General features: G+C 40.2%; 2 protein-coding genes across 4 annotated transcripts in view; both read right to left on the bottom strand.

The window, feature by feature from the left end:
- LOC134802742 (probable chitinase 2) overlaps positions 1–20,218 on the bottom strand; it is a 317,146-nt gene that overhangs the window by 25,744 nt on the left and 271,184 nt on the right. The gene's annotated exons all lie outside the window — the stretch shown is intronic.
- LOC134802704 (serine proteinase stubble) lies at positions 660–10,556 on the bottom strand. The gene is given in 8 exon segments (XM_063775349.1): positions 660–884; positions 1,401–1,508; positions 1,820–2,067; positions 2,754–2,874; positions 6,144–6,273; positions 7,274–7,391; positions 8,373–8,586; positions 10,200–10,556. Coding segments are annotated over 8 exon segments (1,416 nt in total). The 5' UTR covers positions 10,492–10,556; the 3' UTR covers positions 660–699.

Here is a 20,218-nt window from a genome sequence, read left to right on the forward strand (position 1 = left end):
GGCCTTAAACAGTTTTTTGACAAGTTCTCACTACGACATTGATGCATCACGGCGGTTTGTTTACAGATGGCCTACCGCGAACCGCGAAAATCGCGATTTTGTTATCTGCCTCTCTATCGATCGAATAGGCAAGATAGAAAGGCAAAAACCGAACTTTGCTAAAAATAGTATCTTCCATGGTTGAGCAATTTTAGAATGCAGTATCTTCTGGTGGTCCACTCCGCAGCCGAACCCTGCCGACGTGATGCCGGCCAGATAGTACCTTCCAATATCCAGGACTATTAGGGAACCTGAGTTACTACGTGAGTGGCAAGAAGGCTTTGAAGTTTTGATGACTATATCCCTGTTGATGTGGTTCTTATCAAAATAGTTCCTTCCGATACAAGTCATTTATTGTCACAAAATGAATAATGGATATCCCTCTTTCTCATTCTTCCTCTCTCTTCTTTCTCTATCCTCTTAGCATCCCGGTTGCATATTCAGCTATTGCTTTGGAGGATTGCTAAAAATAGTATCTTCCATGGTTGACAATTTTAGAAGACAGTGATATGAATGAGTTTCGATGATGGTTGCATGGTGTCATTCAAAGCGATTGCGGGTCTGACCCTGGATATTACGCAAAAAATCCATCTTTGAGAGAATTCTTCCTGGTTTTTGGGACCATGTGTCAAGATCTGGTTAATCGTGTCTTTAGAGTCTTCAGAAATCAATATAGTTGGTGTTGGTGTTGGGGCTGATGATGCTCCTAAGCCAGTTGGCAGTGAACTGCACGTTGTGGTAGATCCCGGGCTGGTGGTCCACCCCGCAGCCGAACCCTGCTGACGTGATGCCGGCCAGATAATATCTCCCGCTGTCCAGGACTATCAGGGGACCGCCTGAGTCACCTGAAATTCATAATTCATAGTTTTTTATTGCATGAAAGTGAGGTGTTAATATACAAAAAGTCCATCACAATGTGCCGTGATCCAGCACGCAATAATATATCTTATTCAATGGAGGAAAGGAGAAAAGGGGGAACGGAGGAAAGGAGGAAAGGAGTAAAGGGGAAAAGGGGAAAAGGAGGAAAGGAGGAAAGGAGAAACGTAAGGAACAAGTAAAGCAAAGCTTATTGGAGTTCTCAAGCTCATGCGTTGCGGGTTCGAATCACTGCTCGTATCAATGATTTTACCAATAGCTAGAAGGAAAACACCCCGAGGAAACCGGTCCAATTCAATAAGGCTTAGTTTCCCTTTTGGTTGAAAGGTCAGATAGTAACACTCGCGTTGAAAAGGAAAGCGAACCCTGGCAAAGGCTGGGATAACGCTAGGTAGAAGAAGATATTAGATTAAGTACGTTGCCTTGGGTTTTTTTATGATGCAACCAGGAAAACGCTAAGGAGTAATGTAATTAATTGGTCTTACCTAAGCAAGCGTCCTGGTGTCCGTCTGAATGTCCCGCGCAGATCATCTCAGAATGGATCTCGACTGTGATCTGCTTTCGTTGATGCCAGTTGATGCACTGCTCTGTACCTGCAAAGGTTTCATTATTTGGGTATTAAATAGTACATCGTATATTGTTTGTTTTCTAACTGGTTTGGGATATTCACATATTATCATTAAGTGTTTGTTGTTTATTGTACCAGTCTTCTGGCCACTACATAAACTACATTGTAGAACTGTCGAAAAGGGATTGTGGCGCTGATAAGCCATATCTCAATTATCAAGTCAGACAAAGATGGCGGGTAATTACGATTTAAAAGCGCCTGGTAAAAGATTTCTTGAGATGCTGAAAATCCAGAACGGAGGCCTTTGCCCAGCATTGTGGCAATAAAAACACTTACTCAATATAGGAACAGTAGCCGATCTAAGCAGATTTGTCCCCGTATGTCCATTGCTTGTGTCCGTCTTGCCCCATCCAGCGATCACTCCACTCTTCCCCCTCAGTTCCAAGGTAGCTTCTGGCAGACAAATGGGTAGTATGTGGCTGGCATAGGCGATTGGTCGAGAGAGCTTGAGCAAAGCAATGTCGTAGCGATCTGGCTGCGTCATACGGAATTGGAAGAGCGGGTGGAGGATTTTTTGGATGACCCTGGAAGAGGAATGAATGAATTTTGATTAGGTATATCAAGTCTGGCTTTCAAAACCTCATCATACATTTATGGTAGCTCTAGTTAACTTAGACTAAAAGCAATAACAATACTTATAACAGCAACAATTATAACAACAATAATAGCACATTACATTAACAAAGACAATTTAAATTATATTGGAACAGTTGAGTTGACCTAGCATCCATCGTCTCGCAGAATCTCAAGCATTCACTATACCTACATTGTTATAAGTTAGTTACATAATTTTATTTTATTATTCAAATTATATTATCTTCCTCGCGTTATCCCGACATTTTGCCACGGCTCATGGGAGCCTGGGGTCCGCTTGGCAACTAATCCCGGAATTGACGTAGGCACTAGTTTTTACGAAACCGACTGCCATCTGACCTTCCAACCCAGAGGGGAAACTAGGCCTTATTGTGATTTGTCCGGTTTCCTCACGATGTTTTCCTTCACCTAAAAGCGACTGGTATAAATATCAAATGATATTTCGTACATAAGTTCCGAAAAACTCATTGGTACGAGCCGGGGTTTGAACCCGCGACCTCCGGATTAACTGTCGAAAGCTCTTACCGCTAGGCCACCAGCGCTCTCTCGTCTGTCTCCTATATCACAAAAAAAAAACTTAGATGGACCTTACTTTTAGACAAGTAAGTAATATTACCCGACTTTCCTGGCAGTATTGGATCCAGCAGTGGTATCCAAGGCACCGAGCCACACCGCGATGTCTCTCGGATGTGCGCGCGACACACAGTGAGCTGCTGTCGCCACGAACCAATGGGACACTGAAACCATAAAAGGATATCAATAGGTAAAAATATATTACACATTTAATAAAGGATGACTTACGTTTAGGGCATGCAGTACCGGTTCCGGTACCAAGAATTTCATTTCCCGGTTCTGGGCATGGCTGGAACCGGGATTCCCGGTTCTTCCCGGTTCTCAAGGCATATTAAGATTATACTTAAGAAATTGTTTGTGTTAGTGTACAATCTTTATGAATGACTTATTTTCATATAAATTATTACATGCGTATTGATAAATGACTTATTTTATCAAAAAATCTAGCGTTCCAACCTATTTTACGAAACCAACCTGCACACGGCCCTCTACAGTTTGAGACTTTGCCTATGCTCGCTCACATTTTTGTAAATCTTCCGCTACGCCCCTTTGGAAATTCCCAACACCTAATCACTACAAGTCAATATTATTGCACGCGCTTTCATCGCAAAACCTTGGCTATAGGCTAGAGCACAGACCAACCCCTATAGACCGAGCTTATAGGACGACTCGCGGTCACCGCCCGTATGGTGTATAGGTCAAATATAAGATTGTTCGCGCGCCGCTCCGATCAGTTGCGCCCAAGGTTACGACCTGTTAGCAGTGTGCACGAGTCTAAGAAAATAAATCGTAAACTATTGAATTCATTGGGAAATCATGGGATATTGCAGCGTAAAATGGTGTGGCAAGTCATCTAAGACATCTACTTACGAAACAGATGGAATAACATCCCACAGGAAAGTCAAATTCATTATTTCATTGAATAATGTTTCTTGTCCGCGGGGTTCATTTTATACTGGTCAGTAAGCAGAGGCGAAGTATGTCCGTCCCTTTTCGTCAACATGAAAATGCAATGCGCTATCCCTTTCCCTTTCGACTAGTGATGTGACGATGATGGTTTTTCAGTTGCGGAAACTTCGTGCTTCGTCATACCGTATTGTACCATTTTAGACATAATATATAGGTAATATATATATATATATATATATATATATATATATATATATATATATATATATATATATATATATATATATATATATATATATATATATATATATATTTTTTTTTTAATAAATATTATAGGACATTTTTACGCAAATTGACTAAGCCCCACGGTAAGCTCAAGAAAGCTTGTGTTGTGGGTACTCAGACAACGATATATATAATATATAAATACTTAAATACATAGAAAACAACCATGACTCAGGAACAAATATCTGCATCATCATACAAATAAATGCCCTTACCAGGATTCGAACCCGGGACCATCGGCTTCATAGGCAGGGTCACTACCCACTAGGCCAGACCGGTCGTCAAATGTTGTTTCGACAATATGTTGTGTAAGTTTTTTAGAATCCTCTAGGCCAGCGGAGCAGTTAGGCCGCATGTCACGAGATGGACCTGATGATGAACTTCAAAGAAGTGCGAGGGCACTCGGTGTTGGTTTGTGATAGACATATGTTGTATGGGTTTTTTAGAATCCTCTAGGCGAGCAGTTAGGTATCATGTCACGAGATGGAACTGATGATGAACTCCAAAGAAGTGCGAGGGAACTCGGTGTTGGTTTGTGATAGACATATGTTGTATGAGTTTTTTAGAATCCTCTAGGTGAGCAGTTAGGTCTCATGTCACGAGATGGACCTGATGATGAACTTCAAAGAAGTACGAGGGAACTCGGTGTTGGTTTGTGATAGACATATGTTGTATGGGTTTTTTAGAATCCTGTAGGTGAGCAGTTAGGTCTCATGTCACGAGATGGACCTGATGATGAACTTCAAATAAGTGCGAGTAAACTCGGAGTTGATTTGTAATAGGCATATATTATTGGTCCATTTGAATATGTTTTCAATACAACCTTCTATGACCTTAATAAAACGGACAAAAGAAAATAATTGTATGAGATTTTGGCGACACTTTTTTCTCTTATCGAAAGAGATTGCGATTCTGAGTGGAAATAATATAAAAATTCTAAACTTTAAAATTCATGTTCTGGGTACTTTAAACAGAAATGCCTAATATGTTAAGTAAAAATTTCAGGTACATTGTTAAATTAGTTAATGAAATATTAAATTAATCAATATAATTATTAAGTAAGTTTACTCTAAGTATACTAAATTGGTAACAATTTTACCACAATAAATTTAGGTATCACTGGTAGCAGTACCCACTACCTGTAATGAACATGTCCCATCCCTACGCTTGCACGTGTCAGCGCGCCATGTTTGAAACGACCAATCGCAACGCCGTGAGCACCCCTCCCGCACCTCACAGTTTGGTGATTTGCGTCGGGAACAAAATGGCCAATATTAGGTTTCTAGAGGCGGTGTTCTGTGGGCTAGAGCCACCAGCCCTGCGAATCGCTGGTTTACCTCCGCCTGATGGGCATGGGCATTACGAGTTACACGGGAGGCCCCGTAGTCGATGCACTCAGCACTATGACCCGACCACGGATTTTTTTCATATAAAACCAACTTCCTAGAAAGAAAGATGAATATTCGAATATAAGTACCTAATATCCTACTTACTCGAGCCAAAACGTAATATCGATTGGAATACCTACTTTACCAGGTTAATTTGTCGGGTTATTTGGGTCCCCCGTTTCATAGCAACATTATTAAATGTGATTTAATGTCCCGAGCTAAAGTACTAGTATTAAAATGGGAATAAATATGCATATTGATGAGAACCGGGAAGTACCGGTACCGGGTCTTCAGTACCGGTTCTTTCGACACAATGAAATTCCCGGGAATTCCCAGGAATTTGAGAACCGGGAATTCCCGGGAGCATGCCCTACTTACGTTAGACCGGGCCGTGTCCGGGTCGGAGCTTCCGGAGCTTACTTTTCTATGACATGACAGGCGATCACGTGATGCTTTCCATAGAAAACGAGACGCCCCAGAAGCTCCGGCCCGGACACGGCCCGGTCTAACGTGAGTCATCCTTTACACATATAAGATTGTTTAAATACGGATACAGAAATATAAACAAACAAAATATAACATTTCGGTCGAAGCAGACCCTACCTGTGCTGTTATCGCATCCTATATACTTAGGTATATTTTATACATTGAAATCGCTCGCGACACCTCACCGCTGCACTAGTAAAGCCTCAACAGTAATGACACACGTTAGACCCAGGCCGGGGTGGGCCGGAGCTTCCGGCGCTTCGTTTCTATGGAAAGCACCACGTGATCACCGATCAGCCGTCATAGAAAATGAGATGTCGGATCTAGCGTGAGTCATCCGTTATTCGTAGCTATGCCAAACTGACCTAAAACACCTCCACACTGGAATTCGGAGATTCTGACATGCGCTTGCCACGGAAACTCGGCGAACCTCGCCTCTCGTCCACCTATGATCCTCTTCTGCAGAATACGGGTGGATGGAAGACCGCAGTCCAACTGGAATTTAAAATATTGAAAATTAATAAACAACAAGAGTGCTTAGATTAGCTACCCAAAATTTTTGTTCCCAAAATAGTCACACTAAGTCGATAGGTAGGGGCTTGTGCACAAACCACGCGAGGTTCGAGATGGGGGGTGGGGGTCACGAAAAAATCACGACAGATCACGTTGGGGGAGGGGGGTATAGTATAAGGAAACCTCACGTGTATTTTTCTACAGTGAACGAAACTAAGAAAAAAAACCTATCACATGAGTAGATACTTTTACTCGGTTTCGTTAAACATAAATCTTCACTCCGTACGGATATAGTATCAAAATAGCGAGTTTATTTTACGAAATTTTGGAGCGCATGGCCTTACCGGTCGGATAGAAAAATTTGGAAAAAATACAAGTGAGGTTATGTGGGGGAGGGGGGTAGCCAAAAATCTCACCAAATATCACCAAACCAAAAATACCTTGTGTGATGTTTTAATGTTTATTTGGGCACAAACGGTACAATAATACTTACAGATATTAATATTATTCAATACATGAACCAGTGAAGTTGCCACTAACTACTAACACGTATACAAGAAATAAACAACGGAATAACAACTAGTAGATTTGTGCACAACGCCTAGGTTAGGTTAATTAGGTTACTTAGTTAGGTATTAGTTTCAGATGCCCGGAGGGCAAACCGCCCGGAAATAGGAGCCCCGCTCTCCGTCGACTCAGGGTAATAAGAAAAAGTTCTCACCTTCTCGGAAATATTATTCTTTGGGAAAAAAGCGACTGGGACATACGTGTGTCATAAAATTAACTACTGAGAAAATAAAAGAATGGTTAAAAAACAGAATGGGGAAAAACGCGAATGGTACAAAAAATATTGGCAGACAAAAGTTTTGGGTAGCTAATCTAAAAACTCCCCCTCTGGTGTTGCGGTTGTCCATGGGCGGCGGTAATCGCTTACCATCAGGTGATCCGTCTGCTCGTTTGCCTCGTTAAAAAGACAACAAACCTGAGTGCTATCGTCGTCTGCCCTCCTCCGGAAAACATTGTTGGGGACCACACTGCGCTGCGGCACGCGCAGGCGCGGCGGCGCCTTGTAGCGCCACTCTGATGACGTCATGCTGGAACTGAAAAATAACAACCCGTAAATAACCTGTATTCTGCAACTTTTATAAAGCGCGAGGTATAAAACTTCGAGGATGACTCACGCTAGTACGGCCACTCTTTCAAATATTTTAAACTAACCACAATGATTGATTCTTGAAGACGTCTTAAGATAGTCTTGAGTTGATCTTTTTCGTATCTTGGTTAAGTAATTGGTTATTTTCTGAAAGTCTGTGTCTCTGAAGTTGAATGAACAATCCTATATTTAACTGACTGCAGGTTAAAACTCATCTTATCATCTCTGTAATTTCCTTTCCCTTCACCCATAGCAAGTGAAAAACACCTGCCACTTCAATCTCTAGCAGCACCGCCGCGAATCCGCGACGTCAAGAGTTAGTGCATGATCGAGTTTCTTTGCAGGCAGCAGTAAGTTTAGTTTTGTTTGTGGATCAAATTTGCAAGAACCTGTATCTCTACCTCTCTTTCTCCCTGACGCAGCAGGTGAGCAGCCAGTCGCCGCTGCAGCCGCGAGCGCGCGCGCCGCCTCGCAGCCAACACGTCAGAGCTAATTTAAAGTGCATGGTCGGGCTTCACCGCCCACGCTGCACGAGGCGGGGTAGCCGAGAGACATCGCACTACCCAACCGTACAATGACACAACACAAGCCCAATCTTAGATAGCGTACAGAGCGCGACGTACTAGTACTGTCATTGTCACACTTAAATATATGCGCAAAGCTGTACTTGTAGTACTGTTTTAGTCATTCTTAGAGTGAGACAGATATGGTAAAAATGCATCACGTTCTTAGTGCTATATGCGCTTCGCGCATAATGTTAGAATGAGCCAGATCTCCTCACCTCTCTTTCTCCCTGACGCAGCAGGTCACCAGCCAGCCGCCGCCGCAGCCGCGAGCGCGTGCGCCGCCCCGCAGCCTACACGTCAGAGCTAAAGTGCATGGTCGGGCTTCACCGCCCACGCTGCACGAGGCGGGGTAGCCGAGAGACCTCACGTTATTAGTGCTATAGTTAGAATGAGCCAGATCTCCTCACCTCTCTTTCTCCCTGACGCAGCAGGTCAACAGCCAGCCGCCGCCGCAGCCGCGAGCGCGCGCGCCGCCTCGCAGCCAACACGTCAGAGCTAAAGTGCATGGTCGGGCTTCACCGCCCACGCTGCATGAGGCGGGGTAGCCGAGGAGAGAGATCATGCGGCTGGTGAGAGCTGGAATGCATATACAGAAGATTGAACACAAATTCTGACATAAACTTACATAGGGTACGCTTTTGAAATATGTGAGGAAAAAAAAGCGCTGGTGGCCTAGCGGTACGAGCGTGCGATTTTCAATCCGGAGGTCGCGGGTTTAAACCCCGGCTCGTACCAATGAGTTTTTCGGAACTTATGTACGAAGGGAAACATCGCGAGGAAACCGGACTAATCCCAATAAGGCCTAGTTTCCCCTCTGGGTTGGAAGGTCAGATGGCAGTCGGTTTCGTAAAAATTTGTGCCTGCGTCAATTCTTGGGATTAGTTATCAAGCGGACTCCAGGCTTCTATGAGCCGTGGCAAAAATGCTGGGATAACGCGAGGAAGAGGAAGAGGAAGAGTGAGGATAATTAGTAGCTTAATGAAATTGCGTCAATCGCGTTTTATCAGTCGAATATTGCCATATTGCTCTACAAGCTTTGCTTCTGTCGATAGCACTATCGAGAGCCGTTCGCTTTGTATTATAGAAACAAAACTAAAATGCATGTTTTGTCACGTAGTGTCAGCGACGGAATATCGTTGCGTAGTGTATTGTTTAGAGCAAGTTTCGTTCAAATTAATTTTATCGTTAGTCTTGAAGTTTTATATGGCGCTTTAAGGGCCATACACATTTTTTAGCAAACTCGTTCGCGTTTCCTGTAGACATCGCAAATTTAAGTACTATGAGACTCAAATAAGAAAAACGGGATATCTATGTATTGTCTACAGAAGTGCTAAACCTTTTTCTAACATGTGTTTGACCCTTAAATACAAAACGATTCCCCTCCGAATTCTTCATGTAGGTACCTGAACAACATCGTGCCATATTGGAATGTTATTTTCACATCACCTATTCGGAAAAGGGCTTTTTCTTCCCTGCTAGGAGGGATCAAAGTGGCACTTTTCTTCCCTGCTAGGAGGGATCAAAGTAACACTTTTCTGTTCTAGCACACTATTTTTAAATTTTTTTGCACATTATTTTTTTAGCTTAAATAATCTGTTTAAGCATCAGATTATGTCATCACTAAGATTTTTTTATTTTCCTCGTCCTTCCTTCTTAGTCGCTCCCCCATTGCTGAGGATCGTGACTCCATTTGCGCTTTATAAATTGCCTCCAACTGTTTCGGTCTGTGGCTTGATGGAGGGCGGTGGCAACAGGTAGCTCCAGCTGTTCGGAGATCTGGTCCGACCATCTCTTTGGACTTCGTCCTCTAGGTCTTTTACCCTCGACCTTTCCCGTCACCACTAGTTTTTCTAAATTGTTGGCCCCTCTTCGTGCGATATGGCCAAAGTAGTAGTAGTATTTTCCTCATAGTTGATGTAAAAAACAGTATGTGTCACACGGTATCAAAATTATTTCGTCTTGGGCGTTAAGACTTGAGTCCCTCATTACGCTCAGCATTCTACTTTAGAATCCCTCACAACGTTCGGGATGTTATTGTAGAATCCATCGCTTCATTCAGGATTCAATGTACGCCCTTGACGGAAATATATCATTTTGATCCCCTGTAACACAAACTACTATTATGATTTGATCGCAACGATAATGCTATATGATTTTTTTTTACCGATGAGATAATAAAGAAAACTTACATTCAACAGCTCCCGCCCGTGCAGTGACATTCAAAATCATCAGCGGTATCAGCACCCTCGAGCTCAGCCGCCATTTTATTTTTGTCCGCCATCTTGTAAACTCCAAAATGTTCCGTTTCTTGCATTCTCTATTCTCTTTTTGAAATCTACATCTATTGCGTCCATGATTTTTTTCGAGACTATTTCTGCATCCATGATTCTTTTTGAGGTTTTCACTTGTTTTATGATATTTTTTTTGGAATTTGGAATGTGTTTGTGTGTGTGGAAGCCATGTTGTTTTCACCGCTGGCATGGTGTCGATGTGTGGGTGGTTGATGACATATCGTCGTTGTGGTTGTTTGTTCTGAAATCCAGAGCAAAAAATAAGGCTAATATTTAAACGATCAGCGAAAAATTGCAACCTCTAACCTTACCTTAAAACTAATCGCACTATTTTTAGGGACAGTTAAAAAACTTTGTTTAAGAAATCATTCGAGATAATAAAATTATATTTTATAGAAATTGATAATGTAAGGCCAACGTAACGAGGTAACTAATGTAAAAAAAATCATAAAACACTTTTAATAATCGCTATGGCTACATTTATAAAACAAAGTCCCCCTCGCGTCTGTCTGTTCATGTGTTTGTATGTTCGCGATAAACTCAAAAATTACTGAACGGATTTTCATGCGGTTTTCACCTTTCAATGGAGTGATTCTTGAGAAAGCTTTCAGGTATATCATTTGGTAACCCGTGCGAAGCCGGGGCGGGTTGCTAGTATTACAATATAACTGAAATGGAGCCTGATTTAGATTTTAATATCTTGTTATGAAACGGTTATGGATATAATCTATGTTGTCAACAGTGACATTTTCTGGATGTCCTCAAAATCATATCCATTTTTTTTATCAATACTTATATAGATAAATACATATTACATATTTACATAGAAAACACCCGCATGACTCTGGAACAAATATCATTAAATAAATAAATGCCCTTACCGGGATTCGAACCCAGGACCATCGGATTCACAGGCAGGGTCACTACCCACTAGGCTAGACCGGTCTAACTAAGCCATTGGCACTCGTTGATATCGTTTGTATGGAGTTCCATACAATTGTATGAAAGACATCAACGCGTCGCTACTTGCGCGTGAGTATATTAATACAAAAAACTGGATAAGTGCGAGTCGGACTCGCGCACCGAGGGTTCCGTACTTTTTAGTATTTGTTGTTATAGCAGCAATAGAAATACATCATCTGTGAAAATTTCAACTGCCTAGCTATCACGGTTCATGAGATACGGCCTGGTGGCCTGGGAGTCTTAGTAATAGGGTCCCGTTTTTACCCTTTGGGTACGGAACCCAAAAGTTGACTCGCCAAATTAAAGGATTACAATAAATGATATGATTATGACCGTCGCTTTTCCCAGTCTTAGTGCTTATCTTGTAACCTATAGTCAGGAGAAACTTAACCCGCGATTAAACGCGAAAGCCGCGCGCTCCGCTGCGCAGGTAGGGCGACCTCTAATCGTAGTCTAATCAACGTAGCCCAGTCAATTAGTCCTTGGGTAGACACGTTTTTTACAGGGTTGGGCAAAAATTTATTCGTGTTAAAAAATTTTTTCCTAATAAGAACACGATACCGAATATGCCCTTAAACGGATCTCTACTATTTTTCTTGCATCCTGTATAATCTTAAGGTAATTATCAGAGCAATTTATTGATGTTATTGTAATTCCGTTAAATATTGAATTAAATATATTAAGAACGGGTCACTCACGTATTTTAAGTCGAAAAACGCTCGACATGTTTCACTCCGCTCGCTTAAGTCATTGTCAATAGAGGTGACAGCAAGGTGTCATCTATTGGCCATTAGCATGTCGAGCAGTACGTTTACCTTATGGCCAGGGGAATGCTATTCTTGTAGAACCTTTTAGGTTGCCGGTCTAACGGGCTATTAATTCCGTCAGCTTGAAAGAAATGATTCATGACCCGTGAACAAGATGCATAAATATGCAACTGCGTCGAAATATCGGGAGCTCGATAACAATACACAAGGTAATCACGGTTCATATCCCGGTCGATATAAGTCTATACTCTGTATCTTTAGGTATTTAAATGAAGGTAAACAAAATTTGCCCTCAAATGGCTCCTTAAGCCAGTTGAGGGTAGATGAAAACATTACACGATCAAATAATGGAGGTTAAAAGTCAGGTCGTTTAGTGACAGATCCAGGCGGTTTTGTATTTGGTTGGTTAACCAATAAATGTTATAAAGATTCAAAGATTCAAAGATTTATTTGTTCAACATAGGTAGGTTACAAGATGTTAAATAAATGTTTCAGTATCACTATGTCGTGCCTATTGGCATACAAATTCAATAAAAATACACACTCTAATCGTAATATCACAGATAAACAATAATAGTCAAAACAGGGTTATCACATGCAGTAAATCTTAATAGGTAATTAGAAGAAAATAAAATCTTAATATTATGTGATAATAGTGGTCAGGATCAATAATTACAAGTCAGTCAAAAATTCTGTTATAGAGTAGTATGCTTTCTCGGTAAGGAAAGCTTTTAGGTTTCTTTTAAAAACATTATCCTTGTCCTTACATGCTGTTATATTCTCCGGTAACTTATTATATATTTTGTGAGCCATTCCAAGTATGCTTTTTTGTAAAAATGCCGTTTTACTTGGTACTTTTTGCAAAGACTTTAGTTTGTTTTGCAGGCGAACACTTTTAAACTTACTAAATAGGTTGTGGTTTGTATTTACAAAATTGATCATTTCGTATATATACAAACATGGCAATGTAAGTATTTTAAGCCTTTTAAATAATGGTTTACATGGCTCACTTTCTTGGACCCCGCAAATCGTTCGTATGCATTTCTTCTGAGCCTTAAATACAAATTCTTTATTGCTGGAGTTTCCCCAAAAAAGGATACCATATCTTAAATTAGATGTGACATAAGCATGATAGGCGGTTAAAAGTGTCGATTCGTTTGCGATTTTTTTCAAATTGTATAAGGCGTATGAATATTTACTTAATTTATTACATATATTGTCAGTTTGTGTTTTCCAAGTCAACTTATTATCTATACTTAATCCTAGAAATTTTGTTACGTCCGTTTCATTCACTTTATGTCCCCTATAAACTATGTTTAAACTAGTGGATTTGGTTCTTTGCTTAAATGTCATAATATTGGTCTTGTCCAGGTTTATTCTAAGATTATTGTTATCAAGCCATTCTATAATAGTTTCTAAGGTATTATTAATGTCAGTTTCATACGATTCTACATTATGTCCAGAAAAAATAATGGTGCTATCATCTGCAAAGAGAACCATCGGGTGTACCGTGGCTTTAGGCATATCATTAATGTAAATTAAAAACAATAGTGGGCCCAACACACTTCCCTGGGGTACCCCATAACAAATGTTCCTAAAGTTAGATGAGTAGGTTCAGTGGCGTAGCTAGCATGGGTGGCACCCGGGGCGGAAATTGTGGGTGTCACCCCAAAATTCAATCAAAATTGTAAAATATGTTTAATATTTATATTTCTGAGGCCAAAATAAGGAAAAAATACTAAAAGAGTTTACGTCAATTTCGCCAAAATAAAATTGTGTTTCGATTTTTTGTACATAAAATGTAAATGCTATAATTTGTAAAACTGACACCCAAAAATAATTTTTAAATTTTTTTGTCAATTACAGAAATAATCACAATTAAAAAAAAACTTTCCAAATTTGCGAAGCTTTCCACATGAGAATTTCTCGTTTTTCGATTTTTTGTACATAAAATGTAAATGCTATAATTTGTAAAACTGTCACCCAAAAATAACTTTAACTTTTTTTTGTCAATTACAGAAATAATCACATAATTAAAAAAAAACTTTCCAAAGTTGCGAAACTTTCCACATGAGGATTTCTCGGTAACTTCTGAGAATGTTCTCGAGAACGAGAATTTATTTATTTATCGTAGTTTATACCATGAATATTCACGATAGTTTAGGTGTAGTATCCTTACCCCCAGAAAATTCCGACTTTTGGTCTACCGCTTCCGGTCAGAAAAATGTATGACGGCCCGGCCAAACGGTCAGACCTAGGTGGGGGGTGCTCGACCAAATGTCATATTGACGCCGCCATGTTTTTTTTTTCAATATGGCCGACTTTTTTTAAATTTTTTTCAAGTTTGCAGTAGCGCGCTGAAATTTTGGCCACGGAATCTCGGGATCCCCTAAATACCTATCAAAAATTGTTTTTTGGAAAAATGCTACAATTGCGGGAAAACTGGCCACTTATATTTTGTATGGCAACTTTTAAACGGTGCGTGATAGGTGGGGGGTGCTCGACCAAATGTCATAGAGGGCCCCGAGACAAAACAAACTGCATTAAAAAAAAAATGGCCGACTTTTTTTTAATTTTTTTCAAGTTGGTGCGAGCGCGCTGAGATTTGGCATGGCGGGAGATAGAGGCCTCTAGATTCCTATGTAAAAAAAAGTTTTTTTGGAAAAAAACCAAGATGGCGGAACAATAATTTCCATGTTCTGAGAACATTCTCGAGAACGTTTCCGCTTTTTGGGAATGTTCTGCAATTTGTACATTGCTATGCTGGTGCTACTGGCTGGACTATGAAACTAGGCGAATTCCAAAACAGTTTATAGGACATTTTAGTCTTTAAATATGATCAGGAATATTCTGTCAAAATCTCTCGGGTTCCTCGTGGGGATGTTGTATATTATTTCCTTAATGGCGGTTGTGCAATCTGCCACAGTTTTACGAATTTTTATAGATGGCACTACTGATGGTCACGGTCGGGTGTCACCCCCCAAATGGGTGACACCCGGGGCGGGCCGCCCCCGCCGCCCCCCCTAGCTACGCCACTGAGTAGGTTTCCTCTTTTTTCGTACTGGGAGATATTCTTTTAATTTGTGTAATTTGTTTCCTGTCCCTCAAGTAGGAACGGATTAGACTGAAAACATTACCGCGAATTCCATAAGCATGTAGTTTGTCTAAGAGAATATTATGGTCAACAAAGTCAAACGCTTTTGACATGTCCATATATAAAGCGCATGTAGGGATTTTTTTGTCCATGTTATTGATTACCTTTTGTACTAAATCAAAAATTGCCAAATTTATCGATTTTTCCTTTCGAAACCCTTTTTGTTCGTTTGCAAATAAGTTTTTTTTTTCAAAGTAATTATAAAGACTGTTGTATATAACTTTCTCTATGATTTTGGCAAAGACAGAGATTAACGCAATAGGCCTGTAGTTCTTCATGTCATATTTATCCTCCTTTTTATAAAGAGGTTTCACAATGGATACCTTTAGTTTGCTAGGAAACTCACCATGCTCAATACATAAATTTACTATATGGCTGAGTATAGGAGAGATAATGTCAGATGTTTGTTTTATTATTTTCGTATGTATACCATCGTATCCAGTGCTATTAGTATTTTTTAAAGAATTTATTATTAGCTTTATGTCATCAGGATTAGTCGGTTTCATAAATAGGGAGTTAGCATAGTATGTCATTGTTTTCTTATAGTTATTTTTGTTGCTAGTGCTATTATGAGGAATAACAGGACGAACTTGGTCCACGAAATAGTTATTAAATTCCTCTGCAATATCTTTAGGATGTGTAACTGTCTTTCCATTGGATACAATTTGCTTAATGTTTTCAGTAGGGTACCTAGCCTTAGATGGGTTAATAATTTTCCAGGTGGCTTTTGTTTTATTCTTTGATCGTTCAATATAGCTGTCATTTTTGGATCTTTGAACACTGCTTATAATTCTTTTAAGATGTCTGGAATAACATGTTAATTTTTCTTTTAGGTCAGGGTTTCGTGTCAGTCTATATTTCCACAACAATTCTCTTTTCCGTTTACAGCAATTTTTAATACCATTTGTTATCCATTTAGGTTTAGTCGTAGTGTTAATTCTATTTCTTTTCTTAGGAAAACATAATTTATAGAGTAGGTCAAATATCTCAAAGAAACTATCAAAAGCTGCATTTGGATTGGCTGCTGAAAATACATCACTAAAACTAATATTACGTAGACAGTCTATGAATTTGACAATGTTTTGTTCTGATAAATCAATTTCGGTTTAAAGATCTTTATTTCTCATAAGAATAACAGTTATTCACTTATATGAGAAAATACAACAATCGATTAAAAATTTAATTAAATTAGTGAGCAAACTTATAAATATGATGATCGTGCCGCGCTAGTAAGTATGTACGTAGTAAAAATACAATTTATTTTTATATCTAACAAAAGCGGTGCGTGTCAGGTAGAAACAAAACATGCAAACAAGTTTAATAGAAGTGTGGTTGCTAGGAGCGCATCGCGCTGTGCGGTAAGTACAAGCGCAGGTACACGTGACGTACTCGCAGTAGATAAGACAACCAGTATTGCGTCGATGTAAAGAGCATGGAAGTGGCTAAGTAAGTGCATGCATTCAACTACGCTCGGGCCTTAGGAATTTTGTTTTTTATAGTATATATATTTTTTGTATTTTTTAATTTTTTTGTATTTTTTATTTTTTATTTATATAGGTACTAAGTTTAGTTAAGTTTTTGTATTTTTTATTTATACAGATTTTTTATTGTATTAATTATTTACTACATGTTTTAATAATTATGGTATTAGGTTGATGAACTTTTAATGTTAATTAATTTCAACTATTCCTTTTATAACTATTTATAAGTACTTGTATTTATAAATTATTAAACATATTTTATAGGAGTTTTAGAAGGTGTTGCTTTAATAATAGTTTAAATGTACTCAGTGATTTGGCATCTTTGATGTCGCTGGGAAGTTTGTTGTACAGGTTGGCTCCTTCATACAATATACATTTCTTGCCGTAGTTTGTTCGCGGCGGCCGGAGGACAAGGTTATTTGCATTTCGGAGTTTCATTTTTTGGATTTGATCCTTTTTTGTAAACGAAATTTGAATATGTAGGTCTTTCAGTAGTATTTTTCTAATTAGTATACAGGTGTGGTATATGTAAGCATGGTGAATATTTAGAATTTTGGTTTCTTTGTAGATTGTTGTTGTCGGGGTTAAAAAATTGAAATGAAATAAAACCTTTATTAGTTTGTTTTGAGCTCTTTGCAGAGTGTTCAAGGTAGTTGGCGGTGCAGTACCCCATAGCTCAGTTAAGTATTCGATGTGTGGTTTTACTAAAGTGTTGTATATTGTATAGCGGACTCCTTTAGGCAAACAACGCACTATACTTTTCAGTGAACCGGTCAAAGCAGTCATTTTTGCCTTGATTTTCTCAATATGAGGCTGCCAGGTTAGTTTTTTGTCCAATATTAAACCTAAATATTTTTCTTGGTCAGTGTTATTAATTGGGTAGTTATCAATAGTCAGATGTTGGTGATTAGTCAGTTTTTTGTTTTTTGGTGAAAAAATTATATAATTGGTTTTGCTAATATTTACAGTTAGGATATTACGTTTAAACCATTTGCTAAGAAGGTTGAGATCGCTCTGAGCATCAGATATTATATCGCTAAGAGAATGACCGTAATAAAAGAGACTTGTGTCATCTGCATACAGGGTAGCATCGCCCTTTAGACCTATTTGGCTTAAGTTATTAATGTAAATCAAGAATAGTGAAACTAACCGTGAATTCAAAACTGTTAAGAAATTATTTGCATTTGATTTGTATCTGACATAAAAACGCCGCTTAAATCCCGGTGTGAGTCAGGCGGTGAAACTCACCCACACAACAACATAAGATCACTCGTATAGAAAACATTCTTTTGTTTCGTATATAAACATCAAATTTCACTTCACAACCTTTTGTGATGGTAATTTTGGCTTTCGAAAAACAATACTGGGACCGATTCGACAGATTTTACGGCAGTTCATGACATGGCAAACGTAAAGGTATCGTTCGGAAGACATTTAAGACTATACCAGATACCAGCATGGCTGCTGCAGTGTTGCAGCGCGACATTACTGCCAACTGCATTCCTGCCACAAATGCTGCAGCTCTGGCAGCGATGCTGTCAGCAGGAATGTCGCGCTGCAATACTGCTGCAGTACATGAAGCAGAACAAGTTCCACCATATTTCCCAAAATGTCCCAGAAAGTTATTATAAAACTTTCCTGTTTTGTTACCAGATTTCCTTACACACTTGGTAACAAAAAATGAATGTTTCTTAGAAACACTCTGGGACATTTTGGGAAATGTGGTGGAAGTTGTTCAGCTTCGTATACTCTACCAGCATACCAGTATTTATAAAACTCTAAGACGTTATCGAAAAGTACAAACTTTTTGAGAATTGCTCAGGCAACGCAGGTTTAAGTGCAACGCGGTGTATCGCAACATTAGTTGTAATATGTTTAGGCACTGGCTTTCCGTGCACCAAAACGGGAACAAAAAATAGTGTAGTACTATTTTAATTGTTCAACTTTTATTTTATTTTGTTTCCATTTTAAGTATTTCTTTGGCTTTGTAACTTTAAAACTGTATTTTGATATGGGTGTATGTGTGTTAAACACAATACTGGAACAGCAGGAGGGTCCCCAGAGGATAGAAGGCATAGCTGAGATAGAAGAACAGGTAAGCACCCTTACAGACACCATCCTGGACTGCTACCATCAGGCATGTCCCTTAACTACCCCATCAACTAGAAGTGGAAGGAAGAACAACTGGTGGGGACCTGAGCTGGAGAGACTCAGAGGCAAGATGAGGAGACAACTAAACAGAGCTATGAACACTGGCACTGACGAGGACTGGGATAGCTACAAGTCCACCAAGGCCAAGTACAAGAAACGTCTCAGGTACAGAAGCACAAACTCCTGGCGCAAATTCTGTACAGACATTGAGACCACCATGCAGGCTAACAGGGTAAGGAAGGTTCTCTCCAACAACTCAACCATAACCTTAGGATCCTTACGTAAGCCTGACAACTCTCTCACCAACTCACCGGAGGAGGCGGAACGGGTCCTAGTGCAAACACACTTCCCGGACTGCGTGATATCGCACCCAGTAAGTTGGGAGGAGGAGGAGACCACTCCGTCGGAGGACGAGGGGCAGCAGACACATGAGGTAATCAGCCCGCAGCGCACGCAGTGGGCCATAAACAGTTTTGACTCCTTCAAATCTCCAGGAATGGACGGGATCTTCCCTGCGCTACTCAAATGGGGCGGGAGGCATCTCACTTTGAAGCTGACCACCGTTCTGCGCGCCTGTCTGGCTCACAGGTACGTGCCGAAGCGGTGGAGAGAGGTCAAAGTCATCTTCATACCGAAACCAGGTAAAAGCGATTACTCGGATCCCAAATCCTTCAGGCCCATCAGCCTGACCTCCTTCATGCTTAAAACCTTGGAGAGGTTGTGCGATAGGCAACTGAGGGAGAGGGTGCTGAGTAACGTGCCCCTGCATCCCAACCAACATGCCTACAGCCCTGGCAAGTCTACAGAATCGGCGCTTCATGCAGTGGTAAGCAAAATTGAGGTAGCGATTAAAAACAGGTCCATGTGCTTAGGAACCTTTATAGACATAGAAGGAGCCTTCGACAGGACTAGGTTCAGCAGCATTGCAGCAGCACTGGTAAGACACGGTGCGAATGCAGTTATGACCAAATGGATAAACAACATGTTGAGCCAGAGGGTCATAAAACTTGGGACAGGCGAGACACAGCAGGCATTAGTGGCGAAGGGATGCCCCCAAGGGGGAGTTCTATCGCCACTCTTATGGAACCTAGTGGTGAACGACCTCATAACAACATTAAACAACAATCACTACTACACAATCGGCTATGCTGACGACATAGTGATACTAACGAGCGGCAACCACTCAGGTACGGTATGCGATGTCACCCGCTCTGCACTAGCCATCGTGGAGCGCTGGTGCGTTAACAACGAACTCACAGTCAATCCCCGAAAGACGGAGCTGGTAATGTTCACCAACAAACGCAATTTGGGAAACTACCACCTTCCCAAACTGTTCAATACAGAACTCCAACTATCTTCAGAGGTAAAGTATCTAGGGGTAATACTTGACAACAAATTGAA

Source organism: Cydia splendana, chromosome 25 (assembly GCF_910591565.1).
Source record: "Cydia splendana chromosome 25, ilCydSple1.2, whole genome shotgun sequence".
In the NCBI taxonomy this organism is placed as follows: domain Eukaryota; kingdom Metazoa; phylum Arthropoda; class Insecta; order Lepidoptera; family Tortricidae; genus Cydia; species Cydia splendana.